The 18,883-nt window shown below is 36.6% G+C and overlaps 2 protein-coding genes across 2 annotated transcripts; both read left to right on the top strand.

Moving 5' to 3' along the window:
* The first annotated feature begins 4,306 nt into the window (after positions 1-4,306).
* Positions 4,307-5,236, top strand: LOC102277172 (olfactory receptor 4L1). The gene has a single exon (XM_005908866.2). It carries the CDS (start codon positions 4,307-4,309, stop codon positions 5,234-5,236), a length of 930 nt encoding a protein of 309 aa, XP_005908928.2.
* Positions 5,237-15,543: 10,307 nt separating this feature from the next.
* Positions 15,544-16,470, top strand: LOC102269515 (olfactory receptor 4N5). The gene has a single exon (XM_005908846.2). It carries the CDS (start codon positions 15,544-15,546, stop codon positions 16,468-16,470), a length of 927 nt encoding a protein of 308 aa, XP_005908908.2.
* Positions 16,471-18,883: the final 2,413 nt, after the last annotated feature.

The following is an 18,883-nucleotide window of genomic DNA, read 5'->3' as shown; positions in this document are numbered from 1 at the left end:
GAGTGTAGTTCAGTTCAGTTCAGTCACTCAGTCGTGTTTGACTCTTTGCGACCCCATGAACTGCAGCACGCCATGCCTCCCTGTCCATCACCAACTCCCAGAGTCAACCCAAACCCATGTCCATTAAGTAAGTGATGCCATCCAACCATCTCATCCTCTATCATCCCCTTCTCCTGCCCTCAATATTTCCCAGCATCAGGGTCTTTTCCAATGAGTCAGCTTTTCACATCAGGTGGCCAAAGTATTGGAGTTTCAGCTTCAACATCAGTCCTTACAATGAACACCCAGGACTGATATCCTTTAGGATGGACTGGTTGGATCTTCTTGTAGTCCAAGGGACTCTCAAGACTCTTCTGTAATATCACAGTTCAAAAGCATCGATTCTTCTGTGCTCAGTTGTCTTTATAGTCCAACTCTTACATCCATACATGACCACTGGAAAAACCATAGCCTTAACTATATGGACCTTTGTTGGCAAAGTAATGTCTCTGCTTTTTAATATGCTGTCTAGGTTGGTCATAACTTTCCTTCCAAGGAGTAACTGTCTTTTAATTTCATGGCTGCAATCACCATCTGCATTGATTTTGGAGCCCAGAAAACTAAAGTCAGCCACTGTTTCCCCATCTACTTGCCATGAAGTGATGGGACCAGATGCCATGATCTTAGTTTTCTGAATGTTGAGCTTTAAGCCAACTGTTTCACTCTCCTCTTTCACTTTCGTCAAGAGGCTCTTTAGTTCTTCTTCACTTTCTGCCATAAGGGTGGTGTCATCTGCATATATGAGGTTATTGATATTTCTCCTGGCAATCTTGATTCCAGCTAGTGCTTCTCCAGCCCAGCGTTTCTCATGATGTACTCTTCATGTAAGTTAAATAAGCAGGGTGACAATATATAGCCTTGACTTGCTACTTTTCCTATTTGGAACCAGTCTGCTCTTCCACGTCCAGTTCTAACTGTTGCTTCCTGACCTGCATACAGGTTTCTCAAGAGGCAGGTCAGGTGGTCTGGCATTCCCATCTCTTTCAGAATTTTCCACAGTTTACTGTGATCCACACAGTCAAAGGCTTTGGCATAGTCAATAAAGCAGAAATAGATGTTTTTCTGGAACTCTCTTGCTTTTTTGATGATCCAGCAGATGTTGGCAATTTGATCTCTGGTTCCTCTGCCTTTACTAAAGCATCTTGAACATCTGGTAGTTCATGGTTCACGTATTGCTGAAGCCTGGCTTGGAGAATTTTGAGCATCACTTTACTAGCGTGTGAGATGAGTGCAATTGTGCGGTAGTTTGAGTATTCTTTGGCATTGCCTTTCTTTGGGATTGGAATGAAAACTGACCTTTTCCAGTCCTGTGGCCACTGCTGAGTTTTCCAAATTTGCTGGTGTATTGAGTGCAGCACTTTCACAGCATCATCTTTCAGGATTTGAAATAGCTCCACTGGATTTCCATCACCTCCACTAGCATTGTTTGCTTTCTAAGGCCCACTTGACTTCACATTCCAGGATGTCTGGCTCTAGGTCAGTGATCACACCACTGTGATTATCTGGGTCATGAAGATCTTTTTTTGTACAGTTCTTCTGTGTATTCTTGCCACCTCTTCTTAAGATCTTCTGCTTCCATTAGGTCCCTACTATTTCTGTCCTTTATTGAGCCCATCTTTGAATAGGTGTTCCCTTGGTGTCTCTAATTTTCTTGAAGAGATCTCTAGTCTTTCCCATTCTATCGTTTTTCTCTATTTCTTTGCACTGATTGCTGAGGAAGGCTTTCTTGTCTCCCCTTGCTATTCTTTGGAACTCTGGATTGAAGGAAAATTTGAATATTCCAGGAAACTAATTATGAGTATTCAAAACAGTATGAAAAGTATGAAGATAACTATTTAACAAGAACAGAGAAGAGCAAGTTTCCAAATACTAAACTTAGTCAAAAATATAAATTCAAATAGGGAATATTAATACATTTATAAGTAGATTCGATTGGACTGCAGTACATCATTAATTATCTCACGATAAAATATATTTCAGCATAAGCAGCTATACAGTACTAGAAAACTATAATTTACAAACACTAAATTTTAACACAAATAAAAGTTAAAAATGTATAATGGTTTACATTTTGTTGAATATAATTCACATAGTATATACATTTACCCCTTTTAAGTACACATTTCAATGATTATTATTATACTCATATATTTGTGTACCTATCACCACAATCTGATTTTAAGTCATTATCATCATCAGTGCCCATTGGCACTCACATCCCATCTCAAGGGGACTACTGATATAATTTCTGTCTTTATGGATTTTTGTTTTTAAATATTTCATATAAATGAAATTATATAACATGTGGTCTTTTGTGTTAGGTCTCTTTTACTTAGTTCTTGAGGTTTGTCTAGGATAAGTGTGCATAGGTTTTAAAAAATGTAAAATCCATCAATACTGAAATTATGTTTGTTTTCTTAATATGTCTATAATAAAAGGGAAAGAAAAGATTTACTTGTTACATTAAGTACTGTGTATTGTATACACATGAGCAAGAGTGGAAATGTTCATATCTGATAACAATAAAATAAGCCTTGGCTTGTTACTTTTCTAACAGGGATTTATATAAATTATCCTCAGGCTTTAATCTTGGATTTACATGAATAACTGACTGAATATATGCCTTCTCGGTGCTCATTCTCTGCCAAGCCAGGAGCTTATACATGTACTATCTCATCTAATACCCACTACACATTCTTGGGAGTGGTCTTGCCGTTAGGACTTGGGGAGATTTACTTACTTACATAGATCTTGATTTTTCATTTACTAAATAAGATGTGGAGAAAAAATGATTAGAAAGTTCTATCCTAGTGCTAATGTATTATTTTTCTACCTTCAATTTTCTCCAAAGTGGATAATAAATTGAGTGAACACAATAAAATCTAATTGGCAATTAATCATTTAAGAGGAATAAAAGTTTCTTTACCAATACATTTTGTTGTCTAAGCTATGTAATAATTTCTTTCCTTTCACTTATATTCCTTTTGTATTCATAATATAAGAACAGGTCTATTAAGTGCAGAAATAAATATTTTGAGAAGCCTTGCTCAGGAAGAAGAATAAGAGACACAAGCGCTGTCATCAACTTAAATGAATGCCATCTTTCCCTCTGAAATACAGTAAAAGGCCAAAATAAGTCTTTTTAATCAATTTCTGCTTGATTGAATTAATTTCATATTCAGGTTTTTCTTTTGTTAATTGTATCATGGGTTGTAAAATTCCATGTACCAAAGGAACTATGTGAAAAATATAGTCCCTTTCTCATTAACAGGAGCATTTACATTAGAAACATCTTTATGTTTCAGTTCAGTTCAGTTCAGTCGCTCAGTCGTGTCTGACTCTTTGCGAGCCCATGAATCATAGCACACCAGACCTCCCTGTCCATCACCATCTCCTGGTGTTCACTCAGACTCACGTCCATTGAGTCAGTGATGCCATCAAGCCATCTCATCCTCTGTAGTCCCCTTCTCCTCCTGCCCCCAATCCCTCCCAGCATCAGAGTCTTTTCCAATGAGTCAACTCTTCGCATGAGGTGGCCAAAGTACTGGAGTTTCAGCTTTAGCATCATTCCTTCCAAAGAAATCCCAGGGCTGATCTCCTTCAGAATGGACTGGTTGGATCTCCTTGCAGTCCAAGGGACTCTCAAAAGTCTTCTCCAACACCACAGTTCAAAAGCATCAATTCTTCAGCACTCAGCTTTCTTCACAGTCCAACTCTCACATCCATACATGACCACTGGAAAAACCATAGCCTTGACTAGATGGACCTTTGTTGGCAAAGTAATGTCTCTGCTTTTCAATATGCTGTCTAGATTGGTCGTAACTTTTCTTCCAAGGAGTAAGGGTCTTTAGTTTTAAAAAATAAGAAAATATAATTCTGGAAGTAAAAAAAATAAATCCATGTGGCAAATCAATGGTTCCCAAATTATAGTTGGCTTTCATTTTAATAGTTATCAAGCCTTGTCATTTCTCCATAGTGCATGTAATTATTGCTTTTACTGTCACAAAATTGTCAATAGTAATATTTCTGCTCATTTACATGTTATTCGTATAGCACAACTCTTCATAGAAGGCTGTGTGTTTCTGTCCTCTGTGTACTCCCCAGGTCCACAGTCAACATTTTAGTATCCACTCTGTATACTTCTGGAGGCTAACCTACAGGAACAACATTATTTTCATTGTATTTTCTCTAATTTGTAGGCACTAATCATTTCTTGAAAATATCTGAGATAAGAAAGAACTTCTGGAACTTTTTTTGAGTTGAGTAAATGGATCTGAAAAATGGATCTGTAGTGACGGAGTTTATTTTACAAGGATTTTCTGCAGCATGGAAACTTCAGATTGTCTTCTTCGTGACATTCTCCTTGATCTATGGGGCTACTGTGCTGGGAAACGTGCTCATTATGGTCACGGTGACATGCAGTTCCACCCTTCATTCTCCCATGTACTTCCTCCTTGGAAACCTCTCCTTTTTGGACATGTGTCTCTCCACAGTCACCACACCCAAGATGATCAGAGACTTGCTCACTGAACACAAGACCATCTCTATATGGGGATGCATGGCTCAGATGTTCTTTATGCACTTGTTTGGAGGTGCTGAGGCAACTCTTCTGGTAGCCATGGCTTTTGACAGATATGTGGCCGTATGTAAACCACTGCACTACAGGAAAATCATGAACTACAGGTTGCTGAACGGGTCTGTTATACTTTCATGGACAATTGGTTTTACACACACCATGAGTCAGATGGTATTAACAGTAAACTTGCCTTTCTGTGGCCCCCACATCATAGACAATATATTCTGTGACCTTCCCCTTGTGATTAAGCTTGCATGTGTGGAAACATACACCCTGGAACTGTTTGTCATTGCTGACAGTGGGCTGCTGTCACTCATCTGTTTCCTCCTCCTGCTTGTCTCCTACACGGTCATCCTGGCCACTGTGCAACGAAGATCATCTGGAGGCCTCTCCAAAGCCCTGTCCACACTGTCTGCCCACATCACTGTGGTCAGTCTGTTCTTTGGGCCGTGTATCTTCATCTATGCCTGGCCTTTCAAGAGTTTTGCCAGCAATAAAGTCCTTGCTGTATTTTACACTGTTATCACACCCTTATTGAATCCTATTATTTACACCTTGAGAAATCAGAAAATGCAAGTGGCCATGAGAAAGTTACAGTTCCAAAATGTTAGCTCCACATAGAACTTTTAGATTTTAGAACTGTGTAATTAATCCAGCTTTCAAATATAAGGCTAACACAATTTGAATATATTATATGTAATACATGGTTTTACTTTCTTAACTGGTGCAGAAAAAATTAATGATAAAATGCTTTAAATTCACAGTTAATGCTGTTATAACACATGATGATAATTAATTATCTGCAGCAAAATAGACATATAATGTCATTAAATACTTTATGATATAGTCAATGTTTGTTTATTAGTGAAGAGATAAATATAGAAATATGTAGTGGTAGTATTAGAGATTGTTTTAACACAGATTGCTAATGATTGTCACTAACTTATACTACTATAAATGTGGCACCCTGATTAAATCATGATTTAAAGAATGTTAACAGCAAAGGCAAAAATTTAATTACAACCTCTTGAACCAATGAGATAAAGAATAAAAATAAATAAATTTTATAGTATAGTTAATATCAGATGACAGAGTGAATATAAGATACCAGAAAGGAAACAGAAATAATGGAAGGACAATTTCAATAGAACTACAAAGAGCAGCCTTGAAACCACATGCTCATAAGTGTGAAGAGTTGACTTTCAAATGTCAATTAAAAAAAAAGAAGTACACTGTTTGATTTTATGTTATATATCGTAATTTAAGAATAGTTGCCATAAGAATTATATTCAATTCTATTTCTACATAGTAAACAAAAATATCTCAATATTTTTAATTTCTAAATACCTACAATATAGCACATCTGATATTAAAGGAATTCTAACTAATTGAAAGGTAAAGTATACATTCAGTGGTAGATGGAATTATATGTCATTTGATAAAGTATTATGCAACATTTTTGTGTCTATCAGTATAACTTGCTCAAGCTCTTCAGTCCCTTGGTTGACAAAACATAGAATTGTCAAAATCATTTAAAATATTTTTAAGTTAATGATTTAAAATAAATTTGAATTTAAAAAATAAATAGAAAAAAAATTAAAAAAAAATTACACCTGAACTCTAGTTTGAACTTTGAGTGGCATTCCAGGAAAATACACCACCATGGAACCATCACCTACTTTGAGAACATCTATAGAATACCATTGCCTAGAGCCTGCTAGTAACACTAAATTTGGGAGAGCACTGTGGACTAGACTTTGAGCCTGAACAGGGATGGCTCAGACTTCACTTGAATGAGAGCTCAGAGTCTAGGGGAAAAAAAGAGAAAATCAGAAGAAAGCTTGCCCAGCAGAAGCAGACAGCGAGAAAAAAAAAAAAAAAGTCTCTCAAACTTTATTTTTAGTGGAGATGAAAATAAGTGCTTCCCTAACAAGGGTTTGGCTTGTCATCAAATTCTTTGTATGTCCTGAAACATCAAGGTGAGACTTTCTTTCAACTTGCAACTTCAAAGTGATAGGCTTGGGTATTTGGTAGAAGAAAGCACAAGTTCACTGAAAAAACAGTGATTTGAAACACCTGTTAAAATACAAAATTCAACTGAGTAAATTTGCAGATCTAATTGGCTTATTAAACAATTCTTGTCAGGTAGAAAAGCTCATCTGCCAGAAAGGTACTATGAGTGAGATACACATGAAGCTTTGATAGTAAGGAGAGTGGGATAAGGAAAGGAAGTCATATGTAAGTAAAAAGAAGAAAGTTCATTGAAAAAAAGTAAAAGTTCAGATGAAGTCTGAGCTTAGGCATTTTCCTTTGTCTTGAACTTGTTGCTGGACAAGAAGAAAGTATTCTTTCTTCCTCCTGGGAAAGTAGAGTGATTGCCCTTCCTTATTGGGAGAACTACATACATCTATTCCCACTGAGGCTAGTGCTTGATTACTTCTTGTTTGGGGTAATTGAGGATAAATGGCAGGGCATGAGAGCTCCCTTTACAGGCCTTCCCAAATCCAATTTTAGTTAAGGTTTCCTTTTAATTTTCAGACAGGCTATACTTACTCTTGTATAAAGATTTTAAAAGAGAACTCACAATAAAAGATGCTTCTGTGGTGGCTCAGACATTAAAGAATCTGCCTGCAATGCAGGAGACCCAGGTTCAATCCTGAGGTTGGGAAGATCCCCTGGAGAAAGGAATGGCTACCAGTTCCAGTATTCTTACCTGGACAGAGGAGCCTGCCAGGCTACAGTATTCCTGCCTGAAGAATGCCGTGGACAGAAGAGCATGACCAGATGACAGTCCATGGGATCACAAAAGAGCTGGACATGACTGAGAGACTTTCACACTTTCACAATAAAAAACCCAAGACAAGCAAACAAAAAGTTCAGCTTAATTGAGAACCTAGAGAAAAGGAAAAGACAATACACAGAATGGTAGAAGTTGATTATAAATCATATATCTGATTAGGGATATGTATCCAGAATAAAAGAATTTAGAAAATTCTAGAATAAAAAGACAACTCAATTAAAAATGGGCAAATAATCTAAATAAATGTTTCCATAAAAGATATACAAATGGCCAATAAGTATGTAAAAAGATGCTGAACATTACTAGTATCAAGAGGAAACCCAAATCAAATTAACAATAAGAAACCACATCACACCCACTGGGATGGCTATAATCCAATAGACAGACAATTCCAAGGGTCAACAAGGATGTAGAACAATTGGAACCCAAATACATAGCTGGTGAAACATAAAATGGTGCAACACTTTTAAAGAAAATTCTGGCAGTTTTTCAAAATGTTAAGCATAGGATTAATATATGACCTAGCAATTTTACTTCAAATATCAATGCAACATAAATGAAAACACATTTGCACACAACAAACTGTAGATGAATGATTACAACAACCTTAATCATTATAATAAAAAAGATGGTAACAATAACCCTGTGTACGAGACAGCAAAAGAGACACTGATGTATAGATCAGTCATATGGACTCTGTGGGAGAGGGAGAGGGTGGGGAGATTTGGGAGAATAGCATTGAAACATGTATAATATCATGTATGAAATGAGTAGCCAGTCCAGGTTCAATGCACGATACTGGATGCCTGGGGCTGGTGCACTGGGACGACCCAGAGGGAGGGTATGGGGAGGGAGGAGGGAGGAGGGTTCAGGATGGGGAACACAGGTATACCTGTGGCGGATTCATTTCAATATTTGGCAAAACTAATACAATATTGTAAAGTTTAAAAATAAAATAAAATTTAAAAAAAAGTTAAAACATAGGCAAGTGTTCATCAACTGATGAATGGATAGAACAAAATGTGCTATATCCACATTATAGAATATTACTTGGTGATTAAAAACCTCAGCTCTCAATTTCTCCCTGGGGAAGGAAAGAATCGATGCGTGCACCTAACACCTCAACTTTTCAGAGGCTTCTCAAAGAACTAGAATCTATCTTATCAATCACTACTGAAAACTGAGATCACTGAGAAATCTGTAATTATATAAAAAAACAATAAGAACAAAACCCCAAAACCACAACAAAAGACACTGCATTTCCAGAGATATTTCCTCTCTCTTGACACTCTCTCCTCTCTTTGTCCTCTCTCTCCTCCTCTTTTTGTATCTGCTTACATGCCTTTGTAGCACAGGCATCTCTGTGGGCATGGTTTCTTTGTCTCTACATCTTTTCTTCTATTTTTTCCATTATGTCTTTCCATTTTTTCCCTCTTTTCTCCTGTCTTTTCCAATTACATTTCAATCTGTCTTTCTGGAAATTTATATTGTTATATTAATTTTACCCAAGCAAAATGACATATATTCAAAGTTATTTATTTGCAGCACAGATTATAATAGGAAAAAATAAATAACATTATTTTCATCTCTTTACCTCTTTCTCCAACTTTTTATCTCCTACTGCATCTCTGGCTGAATTGGATATAAATTTGAATGAAAGTACACTTGATCATATATTGTATTCCTTTTGCAAAAGATGTTTGTTATTTTAATTTTAATGCCATAGATTTACTTCACTTCTTAAACAAAAAGTCAAGTTAATTTCTTAAAATTAAGTATTTTTTCTTCCATATAACATTAATTTAGAAACTAAAAAGTCTTCATTTTGCTACAGCTCAACACACATTCAAAAATGTGAATAACTATAAATACAAAAATCACAGTAGAATAATTCTTTTATTTGAGACAGCATATCCCTAGAGAGACTATTCTACAAGACATCATGAAGTTCTCTTATTTAAGGAGAATTATTCCTGAAAAACATTTTGAGCATAATATATTCTCTAACTCTTTTACACAAAGAAATGCAGGTAGTAACATTTATCATTGATTTATTTTCACTATTTAACTTCTGATTAAACAACTATGCATTTTCATCACTTGAATGAATTGTATAATAAGATCTAAAATAATCTCCCTAGACTTTCTACTTTCATTATGCTTAATAAACATATGTGCCATTCCATTATCACTGTCACTGATAAATTGTCAAATTCTAAATCCTGACAAGACCTGTGTGGCCCTAGCTGGTACATTTTTTGAACAATTAATCCTTAAAATATTCTCATCTTTTCCTCTAATTCTAGATGACATTCTAATATTCCCACTGGAAGTACTCTGCAGGCTTAAAGTAGCTATAATACCCCAAACACTCCTTATTACAATATAAGTTGTAGAACAGATTTATAATTCATCATGTTTCACCATGAGAATATATATTTAAGGAAAAATTCTGGAATGATCAGTTAATCTCCTTTTCATCAGGAGGAAGATAATAGCCATTTGTTTGAGAGTAACACTGAACACCTGGTGAGGTGAAATTTTTGCTTAGTCTTCATATTTGAAAGAAATTGAAAGGAAGAAGAAAATAGAAAACAATTCACATTGTAACTGTCCGAGACATTTGCTGCCTGAAAATGCATGATAATAGGATAATGTTGCAGGAACAGAGAAAAGGTGAGATCTACATTTGTCTAATTAATGGATGTTATAGTTCAGTCTAAAAGATGTGAATTGGCTACTGATCATCTCATTTGACTCCGTGGAACAATAAAATGGGATATGTTATTTCTCCTTTTTAGATTAAAAAAAGATTTTAAAACACTAAATGACTTGCCCAAGCTTATACAGTTACCAAACCATAGAAATAGTCACTTATATTAAATAGAATATCTTCAAATAATATTCATGATACTATATAAAATCTTGGAGTATTAAAGGAAAATACAAATTTCTATGATCTAATTTAACTATTCCATTTAATTTATAAGATACTGTATTGGAGAAGATTTGTGCAATTGATTAAAATTTTACATAATCCTCAACTCTACTATCAATTAAATATTCTTATTCTTCTGCCTGATCCACATTTTTTAAAACTTGTAGTAATAGTAACAATACATTGTAATAAAATATAGAAATAATACATTATCAGAAACTACATTGTCATATTTGAACTTTCATCTTGGCAAGGGTGGTATTAAAGAGATTAATTTTAGAGCACAAAGTCATTTCATATATATCAGAATGAATTAAAAACAGACAAAACATGTGAGAGAATGTGTGATTCAGTGATCAATGTATGATTGAGACTGAGTAAATTTCAGAGGATAGTATTCAGGAGAAAAGGCCTAGCACTGAAGACCAAGTTAAGAATTTTCTATCTGTAGAAAATCCACTCTAAGTGAACATTTAGGAAGCACCTACCATGCTCCCTCTACCATGGAATGAGAAAAACAATCTACTATATCAGAATTAATGGAAAGACAGGCATGGAACATGATGAAATAGAATACATATAAAGAAGAAGGTGAAAAAGATTTAACACTGAAAGAATTTGGGCAAAAAGAGGGAAAAGAAAGAGAATGATAAGAAAGGAAGCAAGGAGGACGGGAAAGCAAGAGACAAAACAAGGAGGAGAAATTGCAAGAAAAAATAAAAGAATAAAATTGAGAATAAAAGAAGCTAAAGAAAATATAAATATAAAAAGAATAATTGAGAAAATGAATGTATTAAGGTAGCATTAACAGGAAGAGAATGGGAAATTAAAAAACAAACAAACAAACAAGAACAGGAAATAAATGGGGAAAGATTAAAGAGTGAGATGCCAGGATGGTAATTAGGTCCCCAGAGGGGAGCTGATCTGATAGCAGCTGGAAACTAGGCATGCTCCATATTGCTTATGGATGGATGCTGCGGGTCTGCACTTTGAGAAAGAGGGAAAAGAGGTAGACAGCTCTACCCATGCATCTTCAGTGCCAGATGTGTTTTTGTACCAGTTGAAATAACAAGGAATATTAGAGATGATGAGAGCATTCAGATCTCTATCTCAGCCTACGCTGACAGTTACTTCTTTGCTTTATAGGATTAGGACAAAAGCTTGTCCCTCTAAGACCCATTGTTTGGGGCTTTTTTTTTTTTTTTTCAGAATTCATTTTTTTGTTGTTTTTTACAGAGAAATAGTCATCCAAGGCACATCTGTCCTTTATGAAAAGCACAATTTGAGAATCACTGGAATAGAAGGTATGTACATGAAAATGGGAGAAGAGTAGTGAATTTAAAATATTAAGTGGTATAGATTTTCATTTGTTAACAACAAATAGGCAGTAGAGGTGGATGATAGAAAATAAAAGCAAAGGTAGAGTGGAAGAGCTTGTAACTCATAGTGATCCCTCTGTCCTGGAACTATTAACCCAAAGAAATAACCTTGGGCACCTGAAACGCACAAAACTCAAGAACAGATAGAGGTAGCTGTTGACTTACTTTCCTAAGAGCAGGTTTCCACGGGCAGAATGAGGAATAAATGTGGAGACAAATCAGTGTTTAAGTGGATAAAAGAAAGAAAGAAGCTCCTAAACTAATACGAAGGTCACCAAAGATATTTTTTTCCTAGTTCAATTTTCTTAGACTCACAATGTGTGAATATGTATTTTTATGCACAAATATGTGCCCATGAGTTATGGTTTGGTTGGTTTAGTCCCTAAGTCACGTCTGACTTTTGCGACCCCACAGACTGTAGACTCCCAAGCTCCTCTATCCATAGGATTCTCCATGCAAGAATATGGAAATGGGTTGCCATGCCCTCCTCCAGGGGATCTTCCCAACCCAGTAATCGAACCCAGGTCTCCTGCATTGCAGGCAGATTCTTTACCGATTGAGCTATGAGGGAAGCCCACACATGAGTTGTAAACACCTTCTTTGTCACATTTGGCTGCTCCTTACAAATGTTACTAATCACACAGGACACATGTCCTGATGTTTCCTAATAAGTGTGCCTAAAATACTGCTGAATTGTCTGAACTTCCCATGAGTTCCCTGTACAGACTTGTTAAGGCTGATCTTCCTTTACTCTTTCCTTTTCTCTCTTCCTCTTTCTAGGGATGCTAGTAATAATTATCTCAAATTTCAATTAGAAATTTTTTCCAATGTTCATTGAAGCAGTATTTATAATAGCCAGGACATGGAAGCAACCTAGATGTCCATCAGCAGATGAATGGATAAGAAAGCTGTGGTACATATACACAATGGAGTATTACTCAGCCATTAAAAAGAATACATTTGAGTCAGTTCTAATGAGGTGGATGAAACTGGAGCCTATTATACAGAGTGAAGTAAGCCAGAAAGAAAAACACCAATACAGTATACTAACGTATATATATGGAATTTAGAAAGATGGTAACGATAACCCTGTATGCGAGACAATAAAAGAGACACAGATGTATAGAACAGTCTTTTGGACTTTGTGAGAGAGGGAGAGGGGGGGATGATTTGGGAGAATAGTATTGAAACATGTATAATATCATATAAAAAACGAATCGCCAGTCCAGGTTCGATGAAGGATACAGGGTGCTTGGGGCTGGTACACTGGGACGACCCAGAGGGATGGTAAGGGGAAGGAGGTGGGAGGGGGGTTCAGGATGGGGAGCACGTGTATACCTGTGGCAGATTCATGTTGATGTATGGCAAAACCAATACAATATTGTAAAGTAATTAGCCTCCAATCAAAATAAATAAATTTAAATTAAAAAAAAGAAATTTTTCCTCTCTACTCTTCTCTGCCACATTAAATAGTAGTTAAAGAAATTTGAAGAAGGAAATGGCAACCCACTCCAATATTCTTGCTGGGAAAATCCCATGGACAGGGGAGCCTGGTAGGCTATAGTCCACAGGGTCACAAAAAGTCAGATACAACTAGAGTGATTGAGCACAGTGCAAATAATATTTATTGAGATACAAAAAATATCATAAAATTTACCATTTAGACCATATTATTCAGTGCTAAGTGTATTTAATGAGCTATGCAAGCATCAACATGATATAATTTTAGAACATTTTCGTCACTTCCCAAGAAATCTCATACTCATTAACAGCCACTCCAATCCCACTCCTATTCCTTGGCAACCACTCTTCTACTTTCTATATCTACAGATTTGCCTTGTCTTGACATTTTGTATAAACTGAATTATACAATATGTGGTCCTTTGTGACTGGCTCCTTTTATATAGCATAATGGTTTTGAGTTATATCCATGTTGTAACATATATCAGTACTCCATTCCTTTTTATTGCTAAATTGCATTCCACTGTATGCATAGCATTTTTGAAAGTCAACATTGTGTGTAATTAAAAATCAAGGGAAATATTGCTATATGTCACATTATAATATTTTGTTATAGTCAACAACCTTTCTTCTTTTACATCATTCAACAAATATACACAAATATCACATACATGAATATTTATTTATAGAATGTTTCTATGATTATAGTAATGTAACACTTAGAAAGCAATCACAAATACTTTTAAAAATTCAAAGCATGATTTATAATAATGTATGGAGAAGTTCCACAGTTTTTATGCATCCTAATGGATTATCTTATTTATCCACTGAGATGAGCATATTCCATTTTGGAGACCACTATCTATATAGTAGTCTAAACCTCAATTCTGGATGTCATGAACAGAATTCTTCTTTAGATCAGATTGTAGCCCACAAGGACAAAGTATTTACATAAGCAAATAGTAATTATTTAAGTGCCCAAATAAGATCATACAAGTTGATGGGGCACTAATTAGTAACTTTATCACCTGGAAAGTCCCATGGACAGAGGAGCCTGGTGGGCTACAGTCCATGGGGTTGCAAAGAATCAGACACAACTGAACACACACATACAATCTGTTTAAACTGAGGAACACATACCTTTTCTCCCCTATTTAATTAGAATAAAAAAGAAAAGTCATTGCAAATTTAAGAATCTTAACTGAAATTGCTCTTTTTTTTTCTCATCTGTTAAATGATATATTAGACTACATGTTCTATATGGTCATTTCCAGATCTAGCTTTGATTTTATTAGTTGAGATAGTCACAATATTTTATATATTCTAATAAGCTTTACATTACAAGAAAATACTTGTGGGAATAGTATTTGGCTATCATCCTGAGATCTGAGGGAAAAGTAGACTGTGGATATATATTGTGGGCAAGTAAGACTGGACTAGTATTAATTAGGATTTAAGGGCAGGGTGTGGAGCACATGCAGGATGGGGGACCAGTCAGGGGTGTAAGTAGGGGAATGTGTGCTTAGTTGCTCAGTCATGTCTGACTCTTTGTGACCCTGTGGATTGTAGCTCCTCTGTCCATGGAGTTATCCAGGCAAGAATGCTGGAGAGGGTTGAACTACCTCCTCCAGGGGATCTTTCTGATCCAGGGGTCAAATTTGCATCTCCAGTATTTCCTGCATTGGCAGGTGAATTCGTTACCACTGAGTCACCTGGGATGCCCCAACTAGGGGGATACTTCTAAGTTAGATGTAATGCAGTGTACTTGCTGAGATCCAGGTGACTAAATGGAATAAGGTTGCACACGGGCACCAAAGCAAAACACTGTGATGGAACTAATAAGGCACAAATTCTGAAACAAGGCACATAGCTGCAAATCAGGAACTGGGAATTCTATAGGAACTGGAGGGAAGAAGCATCTGCAGAATATCTTTGCTCTGTGGAGATGAAGAAGGGGACCAAAACTCAGCAACTAATCTAACTAAGCCTTGGAGACAGTGCACCACTGACAACAACAAAAGCAACAGCAACCTGACAACCTTCATAATGACTAGTTTTGCTTTAATCAGGAATTTTCTAGGATACTTCAAGCAAAATAGCTTAGGAACACAATGCTTAAATAGGAATGCAAGTGTGGCCATAAGATCAGTGTCTTGGAAAATCAAGAAAATGAAAGGTAGAAAGTTTAACTGAAAACACAGGAGAGCTATGATGCGTAAATTGCATTCAGCTGGCAAAGTGCTGGATGTGGAAAATATTATTTTTACTTGGAGAAGAGCCAGGGGATAGATGAAAAGGTGGTTATAACAGATGGTATTCTGCTCTTTGTTATTCCACAGACTGAGAAATGATGGCGAGGGAGAACAGCACTGAGGTGACAGAATTCATCCTACTTGGTCTGACCCAGTCTCAAGATGTTCAGCTCCTGGTCTTCACACTAGTCTTAATTTTCTACCTCATCATCCTCCCTGGAAATTTCCTCATCATCCTCACCATCAGGTCAGACCCCAGTCTCACGGCCCCCCTCTACTTCTTCCTGGGCAACCTGGCCTTCCTGGATGCATCCTACTCCTTCATTGTGGCTCCCAGGATGCTGGTGGACTTCCTCTCTGAGAAGAAGGTGATCTCCTACAGAGGCTGCATCACTCAGCTCTTCTTCTTGCACTTCCTTGGGGCAGGGGAGATGTTCCTTCTTGTCGTGATGGCCTTTGACCGCTACATTGCCATCTGTCGTCCTTTGCACTATTCGACTGTCATGAACCCTAGAGCCTGCTATGCCTTGCTGTTGGCTCTGTGGCTTGGGGGATTTACTCATTCCATTGTTCAAGTGGCTCTTATTATCCACTTGCCCTTCTGTGGTCCAAACCGACTGGACAACTTCTTCTGCGACGTGCCACAGGTCATCAAGCTGGCCTGCGCTGACACCTTTGTGGTGGAGCTCCTGATGGTCTCCAACAGTGGCCTGCTCACCCTGCTGTGCTTTCTGGGCCTTCTGGCCTCCTATGCGGTCATCCTCTGCCGTGTAAAGGGGCACTCCTCTGCAGGGAAGAGCAAGGCTCTGTCCACATGCACCACACACATTATCATTGTGTTTCTCATGTTTGGACCTGCCATCTTCATCTACACCCGCCCCTTCAGAGCCTTCCCAGCTGACAAAGTGGTTTCTCTCTTTCACACCGTAATCTTTCCTTTGATGAACCCTGTGATTTATACCCTTCGCAATCAGGAAATAAAAGCTTCCATGAGAAAGTTGTTGAGTCATCACATGGTTTGCTGAATGCAATGGAAAGACTGGAAAACCAAGGAGGGGAGTAAATTCATTTGGAATTAAGTAAGTTATTTATTCATTAATGCAATGAATCAATCAATCATTTAGCAAATAATGTATTTATTAAACACTTTCAGGTTTCAGGCATTATTCTAAGTAGATGAATGGGACAGGTAAGATTCGAGACCTGCTGGCACTATATTTGAGTGGATAAAGACAGGTTATACTACTAAACTGAAAAAAAGACACAATGTCTGAAAGAGATAATACTCTGAAGCTAATTAAAAATAATGTCATGTTAGAGTTTGACTGAGAGATGGTAGTTATTTTATTTTTGGTTGTTAAGCAAGATATTGAGTGGTATTTAGCTGATATCCAGATGATTTGAAAGAAACAACCATGCAATAACCATGGGGACTGAATATTCTAGGCAGAGAGGAGGACTAATACAAGGACACAAAGATCTTATAAGCTTGATACATTTGAAAATCATAAAGAAAAATAGACTAGCTGTAGCATAGTTAGTGTGAAAGTGGCAGAAATTGAAGCTAGAGAGATTGGTATAAGAAAATCACATATTTTAGGTGATAAAAAGATGCTCAATCTATTCAAATTGCAAAGAAAGGCCAAAAAAAGGTATTAAGTAAAAGAGTGACTAATGTTTCCTATTTGATTTAAAGCAGGATTCTCGAGATTCTATAAACGGTTTTGCATAGTAAAATATCATTAAGTACAAAGTATCATGCTGTTACATAATTTTAATGGACACTTAAAGATGCAGTTGTTTATTCCTAATTTGGTGGAGTGAAGTAAAGAAAGCTGTTATATCCTATGGAAAATGGTCATGAAAGAGTTTAACTTCATATTTCAAAGTTTTAGAAAGTTTTGTGGTTATTCATAATGGTTATTTTTTAAATCTTAGAAAGGAATTTGAGTTCACGCAAAAATCTTTTCACTTAACGTGATAATGATAGGTATTTGGTATATCAGTCATTATTTGGTTACAGATAACTAAACTTTTCTGGTTATTTTTTAAATAAGGTAATATAAGGCATTAGGTGCTTACAAAATCATGGAAAGTGCTGTAAAGGTATATTTTGGTATGGTACTCAGTGATAATCCCAAAACATTGCCAACAAATTGCTATATAAAACAAGTTACTGTCCTCATAGCAATTATAAAGCTGGGGGATATAGAAGCAGATTGTCAACTATGTTGATACATGTAAAAATAAGTACACACTAAAAACTGACTTTATAAAAAACTGCCTTATGATCCAGCAATCCTACTGCTGGGCATACACACTGAGGAAACCAGAAGGGAAAGAGACACGTGTACCCCAATGTTCATCGCAGCACTGTTTATAATAGCCAGGACATGGAAGCAACCTAGATGTCCATCAGCAGATGAATGGATAAGAAAGCTATGGTACATATACACAATGGAGTATTACTCAGCCATTAAAAAGAATACATTTGAATCAGTCCTAATGAGGTGGATGAAACTGGAGCCTATTATACAGAGTGAAGTAAGCCAGAAGGAAAACACCAATACAGTATACTAACGCATATATATGGAATTTAGAAAGATGGTAACAATAACCCTGTGTACGAGACAGCAAAAGAGACACTGATGTATAAAACAGTCTTATGGACTCTGTGGGAGAGGGAGAGGGAAAGGGTGGGGAGATTTGGGAGAATGGCATTGAAACATGTGAAAGATCATGTATGAAACGGGATGCCAGTCCAGGTTCGATGCACGATACTGGATGCCTGGGGCTAATGCACTGGGACGACCCAGAGGGATGGTATGGGGAGGGAGGAGGGAGGAGGGTTCAGGATGGGGAACACATGCATACCTGTGGCGGATTCATTTTGATATTTGGCAAAACTAATACAATTATGTAAAGTTTAAAAATAAAATAAAATTAAAGAAATAATAAAATAAAAATAGAAGCTATCTCATGGGACTTATATATATGACATGTATAAATGCAGGACAATAATGAAAAGTGAAATATCACTTATGTTTAATGATATTATTATTGATATGGTTAGGTTAAAATTTGTTTTCCTGCCAGATGTTTTGTATTACTCTATTTTTTCTGCTTTCTTTTGGTTTAATTGAAAAAGGCAAAAGAAATGAGGGCTTCCCTGGCAGCTCAGATGGTAAAGGATCTTCCTGCAATGTGGGAGAATGCATTCAATCCCTGAGTGGGAAAGATAGATCCTTTGGAGAAAGGAATGGTAACCCACTCCAGTATTCTTGCCTGGAGAATTCCATGGACAGAGGAGCCTGGGGCCTGGAGGGCTACTGTCCCTGGGGTTGCAAAGAGTCAGACTGAGTTACTACCACACACACACACACACACACATACAAGAAAATGAATTCTCTCCTATAGCTTACAGAAAGAAATACAACT

The sequence above is a fragment of the Bos mutus genome, chromosome 10, assembly GCF_027580195.1.
Source record: "Bos mutus isolate GX-2022 chromosome 10, NWIPB_WYAK_1.1, whole genome shotgun sequence".
In the NCBI taxonomy this organism is placed as follows: Eukaryota; Metazoa; Chordata; class Mammalia; order Artiodactyla; family Bovidae; genus Bos; species Bos mutus.
This window is presented reverse-complemented; position numbering and strand designations above follow the sequence as displayed.